The following is a 10,557-nucleotide window of genomic DNA, read 5'->3' as shown; positions in this document are numbered from 1 at the left end:
ATTGTATATTGCAACGGTTTAACCAATTCAAAAATATATAAAAATTGTATTTTGCAACAGTTCAACCTGTGTCTAAATTTTTTTCTTTTAGATATTAGACTTTTTATAATTGTTATAATAATAAAATTAAAGAGAGAAACTTTTTATAATTGTTATAATAATAAAATTAAAGAGAGAAAAGGAGATATATTTTGGAGGACTTTTGAAAAATTATAATTAGAATTTTTTTTCTTCAAAAATTTAAACTAAAGTTTTAATATCCAAACCCTACCTTAAGTTTTAAGAGATTATATGAACTAGTAAATTTTAACATGTATATTCAACTTTAGCCACTAAATAGCCCTCACTTTCAAGGTCTAGTGTAATCATGTAATGTATTATAAATCTAGAATTCTTTTGGTTTTGTTTTTATGAAGATAAAAGTGTCATCATCAAAGTTAATAACCCTTTCTATTTAAAAAAAAATTCAAAGCCATAAAATATCTAAATTTAGTGTATTTATTAGAAGTGTATAATGTATTTTATATTAAATATGTAATACTTTATGTTAAACATTCAATAGAGTCGAAGGATGTAGCTATCGAAGGAGCTAATCTCGACAGAGTTAAATTTAGTATTTGTTTTGTGTAACAATCGAGTTAGTTAGAGATTATTTGGTGTGTAAATAATCTCAATTATAAATAGAGAGTTACCATAGATTTGTAAATAGTTAGAGAAAGCTACTCAAAATCATTCAATAAAGTTTCTCTCTTTTTCCAAAACCATTATTTTTATCTTCTTTCTTTTCTCTATCAAATTATCTCTTCTCATCAAATCTTAGTGCGGTAGAATCATCTTGCAACTAAGGTGTGATTGAATCACTTAAATGACGATTGAAGAATGAGAGATGATCAATCAAAAAGATTGATTCTCGTTCAATCAAAATTGATTCAGATTATCTCTAAGATTGAGATTTAATTTCAAAATATATCTAGAATACTAGTTGCGATTCTTGTGAAGCATAAAACAATAACTTCTCATCCGAACAAATAGTTTTTTTAACAAATATTCCAATCTTAAATAATAAAAGTTATGAAAATTAGTGTAAATCAAAAATTTCAAATAACTATTTCCTAATTTGAAGGATGGTATTATAGATATGTCATGTATTTTAATAATTGCTATGCTTATTTACTTAGTTATGAAATAGGACACCAATGAGACTTCATACTGACACCAATACTTTTAAAAGTTTAAGACAAATACTTTTACATAAATGATGATATTTAATTTTTATTTATCCATTTATAATTAGAAAAATAAAAATTATTTTAGTAAATATTAATGTCTTAACATTGCTTTAATACATACTTATTTATTTTAGGTTTTAGATTTTAGATGTATATGAGATTCTTAAAAAAAATATAAAGAAAAAATATTTGTCTCCGTTGTCTGACAAATATTGTATCTGTCATACAAGTAGAGTTCTTAAAATGGACTACCTACTCTTAAAAGGGCCGGTTTTTAAAATAGAAATAGGACACTCTCACATAAATAATATCTTTTTAGAATTTTTTTAATAACTTTTTAAATATTAATGTTTTAAATTCTTTTTTCATTCAGCGCAAGATATTTCTAATATTACCTAATTTAAAGATAATGTTTAATTTAAAATTTAAAATAATTTATATGGACTTTAGGTCCAAATCATTTTAGCATCTTTTTAATCTACAATAGTTCTTCAAATATAGATGTGAGACTATATAAAAATTAATATTATTCATGTAAAAGACAATGTGAGACTATGCAATGATATGAACCAAAATAAGCTTAATAACTAAAATAATTTATTTGAGTTGTATTTTAAATATATTAATTCATTAACTATTAATTTTTATATTTATTTATTATTAATATATTATTACAAAATATAAGTTACATTGACCGTTTGTTTTGATTTTTCTCATTCTCATGTTCCAAAAATAAAATAAAATGAAATAATGCGTGCCACGTGGAAATAAAGGCCGCACTTGCAAGTTCCTTCGATCTTCGAATCAACCTACCGATGATGATACCAAAACGACACTCCTAATCCATCATCGCTTTTTCTACCGCTTACCCAGATCCCAAGTTTCAACCTTTCGTTCCTTTTACGATTCAAACCGATTCAATTTTCACTAATTCTTTCTGATTCGATCGATCGCAAATAATCATGTTTAGCAGAGTTTTTGGTAAACCTAAACAGGAAATCAGCAACAATGCTCTTGCCACTTTGGACAAGTTAAACGAGGTACTAATTCTAATTCTTTTTTTTTTATCAGTATCAATTTCAATGCTATTTTAGAGAAGTTGATAACAATTGTGAACTCATAAACTATTTTAGAGAATTTAGGGAAATAGGTTGAAAACAACTTATAGGGTCATAAGTTGTTTCTATAAGCTCTCACAAACTGTCTGGAAAGTGTTTGTTGTTGTAGATGAACTTAAATAAGTCAATTTAAACGGACTGTTAATTGCGATCTTAGACTTGGTGTTTTGGGCATGTAAAGAGAAGACAGGTCGATTATGTGGTAAAGAGAGTAGATCAGATGGAGAGAAGTCTAACAACTAGAGATAGAGGAAGACCTTCTAACAACTAGAGGGAGAGGAAGACCTAGAAAAATTATAGGAGAAATTATTAAGAAAGATCTCGATATTAACGATTTAGATAGAAGCATGGTCTTAGATAGAATATTATGAAAAAAGTTGATTCATGTAGCGGATCCCACTTAGTGGGATAAGAGATGTTATGGATATCCTAGGTTGTTAATCTCGGATAGAGACGGATATTGCCGGACCCCCTAAATGCTCTAGCAGGTAGCGGGATGATAGCTATTGTTAGCTTTAAAAACCAAGGTAAATATTTAACATGAATACATAAATACTTAAAATAAGTTCCAACAACATAAATAACTTCTTAAACACAGAAGTTACAACAACATACATAAATTCCAACAACACCACCGTATAAGTTCCCATCAAAATCAAATTATAAATGTGCAAAATGACTAAACTAAATTCTAAACATAAACAAACGTAAAGAAAATGACTAAACCACATCCGCCTCATCTTCACTTCTAAGTTCCACCACATTAATATAATATCATCTTGCTCGTCACTTGATTCAATTTCAAACTCTTCTTCTTCCACCTCTAATTCCTCATCTCCATTCCACATTAATATCATCTTGCTCATCACTTGATTCAATTTCAAACTCTTCTTCTTCCATCTCCAACTCCTCATCTTCATTAGACACTAATGTAGCAAGCTTTTGATGCTCTAGCTTACTTCACAAACAATAGTTTTTTTGCTTTGGTCTTTAGAAGAGTTTCACTACCAACCTATGTCAATATTGTCACCAATAGGTTTAAAAAAACCTTTGTTGTTGGAAGTTTGTGTTAAACTCGGAGAAGATGATGCCATGGTTGCTAATAGATGAAAAATCAGCAAAACATGGGAGAAATAGATGTGAATTCATGAGAAAGTGAAGAAAAAGTTGAATAAGTGAAGAGGAATGTGGAAGAATGGATGAGAAAGATCCACCTCTTGTGATCTTGCTGCATGATTAATGCTAAATGACTTCATGCCAACTCTAATTCCTATTACTATACTTAACCTATGAGCTTTGACTATGAGTGCTGAATAATACATAATAAGTAAATACGTTGATTTCCCTATATTCCATTTAAGGTAGTGTTTTGATGAAGAGCTTAATTAAGCGCTTATGATATAAATGCTTATTTATAAGCTATTTATTTAACAAAAGGTAATATACTTTAAACTGATTTCATATATCCTATAAGCTGTTTTCATAAGCTATCCTAGAGAATGTATCAGAATAAGCCGAAAGCGTATTATGGGATTGTCATAAGTTGTTTCTATAAGCTCTGACAAGTGCTTATGTCAGGAATGTATGTGAATACGCCGAAAGCATATTATGAACTTGTCATAAGTTGTTTCTATATGCTCTTCCAATTGCTTATGTTGGTAGATAAGTTCAAGTTAGGCAATCCAAAGAGACTGTTAAAACTTTTGTTAATTGGCACAAAATTACATTAAAATACTCCTTAGTAAGTATCTATCTCTATATTTTCAATTTATGAGCACATCATTTGCAAAGAATATTCTTGTAATTCTTCCCATAGTCATAGCATTTGAATCCTTATCTGAGTTCTATTGTTGAATATGTCTGCTTTCTATTTTGAAACAAGTATCATATATGTATATTGATGCATCTATCATGTGAGAATAGATGTGTGCAATGGTTATTGTTATCCATTCATTTTGCGCATTAAGTTATAGTTTGAGATTGAGAGTGTGGATTCAACAATTTGAATTTGTTGTCCTTTGAAATTATACAGACACTTGAAATGCTAGAGAAAAAGGAAAATGTGCTCCTTAAAAAGTCCAGGGCAGAAGTTGAAAAAGCCAAAGAATTCACTAAAGGAAAGAACAAAAAGGGTAGGTTCTTAAACTGAATTTTTGTACATGTTCTTCAGTGTTTTCTGTAATCCTACTTTCCTTACTTTTAATTACGCGTGACTCGAGTTTTTGTTTTATACAGCGGCAATTCAATGTTTGAAGAGGAAGAGGTTATATGAACAGCAAATTGAGCAGCTTGGAAATTTCCAGCTGCGTATTCATGACCAGGTGCAAATGCAATCATATTTGGTATTAGTTGAGACAATGGCTTATATTATTAATCTTCTTTTGCATCTTATGGTGGTGATTTGTGTTATAGATGATAATGTTAGAAGGTGCTAAAGCCACCACGGAAACAGTGGATGCGTTAAGAACAGGAGCCGCTGCTATGAAGGCTATGCAGAAAGCAACGTACATACTGCTATTATATGATTCTAAATCTTTAATGAGCCGTTGATTATGATTTATGACATTACTATAGTCCTGTTTTAATTTGTTTATTTGAACTTATCTACTAGCATAAACATTTGTGAGACTGTTTAGAAGAAGTTGTGAAAACACCTTATGACATGTTTATAGCTGTTTTTCATCTACATCCATAAGCTCTTCAATATAGCAAATGAAATTATGAATAGCTTATAGTTTATATGTAAACAAAGCACTTATATGATAAACACCTATGCTGTAAGTGCTTAATTATGCTGTTCATCCAAACATGACCTAAGTTTGCTTCTGTTTCTTTTTTCAGGAATATTGACGATGTTGACAAAACCATGGATGAGATAAATGAACAGACTGAGAACATGAAGCAGATTCAAGAAGCATTGTCAACTCCAATTGGTGCAGCAGCTGATTTTGATGAGGTAATATTTACTTATTTGTTATGTCGGTTGCAAACATGATATTTGTACCTTTTGATTGTTTATAGTGTTTTAGAGTGCTAATGCATGTCCATGACTGTTGGGATGGCTCATAGTTTAATCATAAGAGGGCAGGTCACTCACAGTTCAGGGGTAATCTTGTATAGTGGACCGTAGTATTTAAACACAATTGTAATGTATAAGCCCTAGACTTGAATAATAGAAAGATACTCCAGCCACTCTACAATAGGAGACGTAGGCACAACTGATTGAACTCCGTGATCAAATCTCATGTTCTTTGTTTGTGTTTGCTTTTGAACCGGGGTTGTAATTCTAACAATGAGGCGTTCTGAATATTTTGTCCTTTTCAGGATGAACTAGAAGCAGAACTTGAAGAATTGGAGAGTGCTGAGTTAGAAGAACAGCTTCTTCAGCCAGCAACTACAGCTCCTGCTGCCACATCGTACGTCCCAGCTGGGCGGCAACCTACACGCCCTGTTCCTGCAAAGCCAACTCCCGAGGAAGATGAATTGGCAGCTTTGCAGGCTGAGATGGCACTTTGATCGGGTACTTTTTCTCGTCTGTGTCACTACCGATGGATTTGTGTTGTTATCTATGCATTAGTTTCTTTTATCTGAATTCTGAACTGGTGTTGCATTTAGTATGCAAGTTAAATGATATGGTTATGTCACATTTTCATGTTTTGCCTATGCCAGAAATATTTTAGGTAGTTGTTCTATTTGGTTTTGCCACGGCTGGCTTAGTTTAAGCCAGAATTTCGCTGGCTTTGTTAACCATGACGATAAGTGTCTTCCACGATATATTTGTAATATGTAACTTAAGACTCTGACATGGAGAATTCTGATTCTCTCCTTCTGGGTTTGCATGTGCGAAATTATTGAACAGACCAGAAGATGTATATAAAAGCTGAAAAAGAAGTTGAACATAGAAGTCCCCTCAACACTTACGACTTTTCTCATTGATGTGTTTGAACCTTTTTTCCAGGTCTGCGTATCAAATGTTAATTTATTTGGCTATCTCAAGCATATGTTGATTATTTGATACCAGTATGTAAAATGAAAAGCATGTTCCCTTAATCATTGAGTTAAACACTCGGAACTCACAATATAATATACTGTTCTGAACATACTTTTTAGAGGTCATGTTTCATCTGGTCTTGTTTTTTTTTAACATTCTTGTCATGTAAGTTAGTATAACAGATATGTAAAATATGTTAACAAGTGGTAAGGATTTAGTTTGATGAGCTAATTGGATTGAGAAAATTGGCAGTTCTAAGAGTTTTCACTATCACCAGCAGGTGAAAGCAATTGAGTTTTCCTTCAGGCTTTGATATATATAATTTGGGTGGTGTTTAGCGTCCTATGTATTGATGACACACTCTACAAATTTAAAAATGTCCTTTGTAACTTAGGGAGATTGGAATTGGTTGGACATTTTATACAACAAATTATTATTTTATCAAAAAGACGCTTTCATTTTTACCAAAAATATATTCACATTTACTCTCAATTGTACGGAGATTGAAATTTGAAAACATCATTGTATAACTTTTTATGTATGGGTTTTCTTCATGATCAGAAAATAAATATTGATTTTTTTTTTGCCAAAATCACCTTCCAGGAATTCAATATTTTTTCTTGCAAACAACATTTTCATGTATTTTGAAATCAAAAGGTGCAAAAGAAGATGAAATTATGGGTAATGTACATTATTTCATTGGTCATTGATGATAAAATCTAGTTTACTTTTGTCTGAAATATGAAAGTTGCATTTAGAGTTTGAAATCTGAATTCTTTTACTAATGTTCTGAAAATTGAGATCCAAATTGATTTAATGATGAATTTAAATCGTATTCTGTTGTTATCGTTCACTCTTATGTCGTTATCAAAACTACTATCTAAGGATGATAAACCGGGTATGTCCAAATTGGTGTTGACAAATTATTTATCAATAAATAAGAGTTTCTTTTACATGAACATATGCTTTATCAGGTCTACACAAAGACTTTCAAATTAGGGTTCAATATTGTTATCGGGAGGTCGGATATTGGTTCTGAAAGAAGATTTGCATTTGTTATGATGAGGTGTGAAAGAAGTGGTAAGTATAAAGAATCTATCAGAAAGTTGAAACACGATGACAGTGTAACGAGAAAATGTGGTTGTCATTTTAAGTTGCATGGTACCATAAGCCAAACAATATGTGGGCATTTAATGTGAATTATGGTATACATAAACATGTTCTATGTCACAAGTTAGACAGGTCATTCGATTGTATGTCGTCTCAGTTCTGAAGAGAAGAAACTTGTTTATGACATGACATTGCATGGTTCATCCCAAAAATATATTATTCACTTTTAAAAGGAAAAGACCCGAAAGTGTCTCAATTATTAGGCAAGTATACAATGTCTCCACTTGAAATAATAAGTCGATAAGAGGTCTAAGATCTGAAATGCAACAATTGTTGAAATTATTGGAAGATGGTCATTATGTATCTCAGTACAAAGTGCGTGAGGATGAAAAAATTGTTTGAGATATATTATGGACTTATCATGTTTCCATCAAGTTGTTCAACACATTTCTAATTATCCAGATAATTGATTCCACGTATAAGACCAACAAATACATGCTTCAACTTTTGGAAATTATTATTATTACTTCTACTGTTGGATTTGCATTTTTGAAAAGTGGAAAAGAGGATAATGTCATGTGTGTTTTAGAAGTGAGTCAGACTATGTTGAAAGACCAAAAAAACATGCAATAGGTGATTTTCACTAATCAGAATATTGTACTGATGAATTCAGTTGCAAAGATGTTTACTATATCATATGCTTTGCTATGTAAGTATCATATACAAAAAATGTGATACACGTGGTTTTTCTCCCGAGATCCCATTATCAACTAGGAACCCCTCCTCCCAATTTGTATGACCGAACCTTGTTCAACAATTCGTTCATGTTGTCTATCCCTTCTAGCCCCAACTTCTCTCAAAATTTACAATCCACTCTCAAGTCTTTATGAAAGATCCAACACTTTAAGTCGTCTTCCCCACCTTAGGATGCCATGACCACTTTGGTGAACCTGTCTGCAAGTGTACGACTATATCAAAGTAGTAAAAAATTATCGATCCTCATAGACAAATTTGAATAACAAATTCTAATGCTCTTATGTTTATCTAAGACGACCATTTAAGTTGGTTTGTTTTGCGAGTAATCAAAACCAATTTTTAACAGTTTATAAAATGGGATCCAGGACTATAATTCCTATCCTAGACATGCTTATACAAATTCCAATTCCAGTTAATAACAAGATTTTTTTATAGAAAAATATAAAAATGATTCGTAATGCTTAGTTTTGTCAACACATTAGCGTGTTCTAAACTAACGAGTTATTTGCTTTCACGACATACCTCGTTATGTTAAAAATATTTTAAAAACACAATTATAAAAATCGGTGGATCGTTTATCAATTGACTCTAAGACACTATCTTTGCCTTAGATTCAACTATCTAAAATTTCTAAGTCAAACGTTAACTACTCCCTTTCAAGATAAGATTGATGCCTAAATGGTTCCTCATTTCGTAGCAAGCTTAATCTTTCAAAATAAAAATTAAAACAAATGGAAGTATCTTGTTATTAGTACTTCATCAGGAAACCTACATCTCATACATATTCTCAACTCTATTCGTTACGAGAAAAAGTAATTTGTAAAAAAATAGGAAAAATTTAATAGCACCTACTTTCGCCTGTGTGTCGTTTTGACCTAAAGCAACAATCTACTACTTTCGTCAATCTAGTTTGTTCGTTTAGGATAAATTTTAGAGCAAAATTATTTGAAAATGAGACTTTCTCAGTTTGGTTTGAGACACTTTTGTATCTACAAACTCAACTTTTTGGTAGTCCTAGTCCATATACCAGTTCACACCCTTTTCACTGTGATCCGTATCTAAGGCATTCCAACTTTCGTAGCCAAATTATGTGTATAAAGTAGAAATCCATAATAGGTGTTATATTTTTCTCGTAACAAATATTGTAAATAATCTACATGAGATTTGTCATAGAAAAGTCCTCATGATCCTAAATCGTAAAAATATCTACTTAAATATGCTTCCGACTAAATTAAATAAAACAACATGCAACACAAGCATATTCATAAACTAAAACTAGAATTAAAAATATGGAATGCAATGTAACTTGATACAAAAGTTTACTCCAAGGAGACTTTTGAAGGAGATTAGCGATCCAAAACGCAGCGAAAATTAAAAATTCCTCCTTTAGTGATCCTTACGAATGGGCATGATCAGTGATAGAATCGTTACATCTTGTGGCGATTGAAACCCTTTATGCAGATCGAATGAGTGATCACGAACGTTGAATGGTGACAACGTCTCTACTCAGTCCACACGAACGGATTCCTTCAGTCTCAGTGCTAGCTGCTACGAATGAAGACTTTGAGTGAGAGAGAGAAACAAATTTTTCATCTGATCAAATGCTTCTGCACAAGGGTTCTATTTATAGAACCACTTATGTGGGCTATAAGCTAAAAATCCTAGTTAAGTGTATGTGGCCCATATCTTATGATATACCAAAACCACTTAAGCGCGTGGTACCTTACCATATTTTGTATTCTACTTAAGTGCACCGTACCTTACGATATTCTACAATTCACTTAAGTGAATTGTACCTTATGGTGTTCCTTATTTACTCTATCTCTCATCAATCCGCCCTTTTGTATGTGACCCTGTAGGTTTTCGCAGCATTGGCAATTATATTAAATCACGTATTTAACAAAATAAACAGTGAGCGGTATCTAGCAATACATCACTGCTACCCAAGACACGAAAATGTCATGTGATCTAGCAAATCCTTTTGTGATAATACTTATGTGTACAATTACCCTTTTGCCCTTATGTCTATATTGAACACACGGCATAGACCGTGTCATCCTTGTCCATTTCAATATTGGGCATGTAGACATTTATCGTGTTAAGCAGGATGGACAAATTCCATCTAGGTTACTCATGTCCCTCAGCATGCTTCGTGGAGTACCCATCAATTGTCTTTATGGTCATCCAGTTATGGACAACATTTGATCAACAATAAGGTATTCAGCTCTACATCTAGGGTCCATAGTGGTTTCAGGTCGAAGGGTGGTATACACCATTATCACCATGAGAATAACTTATGACACTTTGCATAACATTCTATATAGTATTCTCATAGCAGATCAATCCAGTATAA

General features: G+C 31.8%; 1 protein-coding gene across 5 annotated transcripts; it reads left to right on the top strand.

Moving 5' to 3' along the window:
* Positions 1-1,941: 1,941 nt before the first annotated feature.
* LOC127118140 (vacuolar protein sorting-associated protein 32 homolog 2) lies at positions 1,942-7,634 on the top strand. 5 transcript variants are annotated; one of them, XM_051048311.1, is made up of 7 exons: positions 1,942-2,269; positions 4,380-4,479; positions 4,583-4,668; positions 4,760-4,851; positions 5,189-5,303; positions 5,672-5,867; positions 7,313-7,634. In XM_051048311.1, exons 1-6 carry the CDS (start codon positions 2,192-2,194, stop codon positions 5,861-5,863), a joined length of 663 nt encoding a protein of 220 aa, XP_050904268.1. In that variant the 5' UTR covers positions 1,942-2,191; the 3' UTR covers positions 5,864-5,867; positions 7,313-7,634. The 5 variants fall into 5 exon arrangements, with proteins under 5 accessions (XP_050904268.1, XP_050904276.1, XP_050904254.1 ...); XM_051048319.1 differs by lacking the exon at positions 7,313-7,634 and adding an exon at positions 6,619-6,879; XM_051048297.1 differs by lacking the exon at positions 7,313-7,634 and adding an exon at positions 6,306-6,596.
* Positions 7,635-10,557: the final 2,923 nt, after the last annotated feature.

Source organism: Lathyrus oleraceus, chromosome 1 (assembly GCF_024323335.1).
Source record: "Lathyrus oleraceus cultivar Zhongwan6 chromosome 1, CAAS_Psat_ZW6_1.0, whole genome shotgun sequence".
NCBI lineage: Eukaryota > Viridiplantae > Streptophyta > Magnoliopsida > Fabales > Fabaceae > Lathyrus > Lathyrus oleraceus.
This window is presented reverse-complemented; position numbering and strand designations above follow the sequence as displayed.

What these genes read in the sequence shown, in the direction of transcription:
- LOC127118140 (XM_051048311.1), top strand. Translation starts at nt 2,192, where the DNA reads ATGTTTAGCAGAGTTTTTGGTAAACCTAAACAGGAAATCAGCAACAAT. An exon ending in CTTTGGACAAGTTAAACGAG is followed by an intron (nt 2,270 to 4,379) that starts GTACTAATTCTA and finishes GAAATTATACAG; the next exon opens with ACACTTGAAATGCTAGAGAA. An exon ending in TAAAGGAAAGAACAAAAAGG is followed by an intron (nt 4,480 to 4,582) that starts GTAGGTTCTTAA and finishes TGTTTTATACAG; the next exon opens with CGGCAATTCAATGTTTGAAG.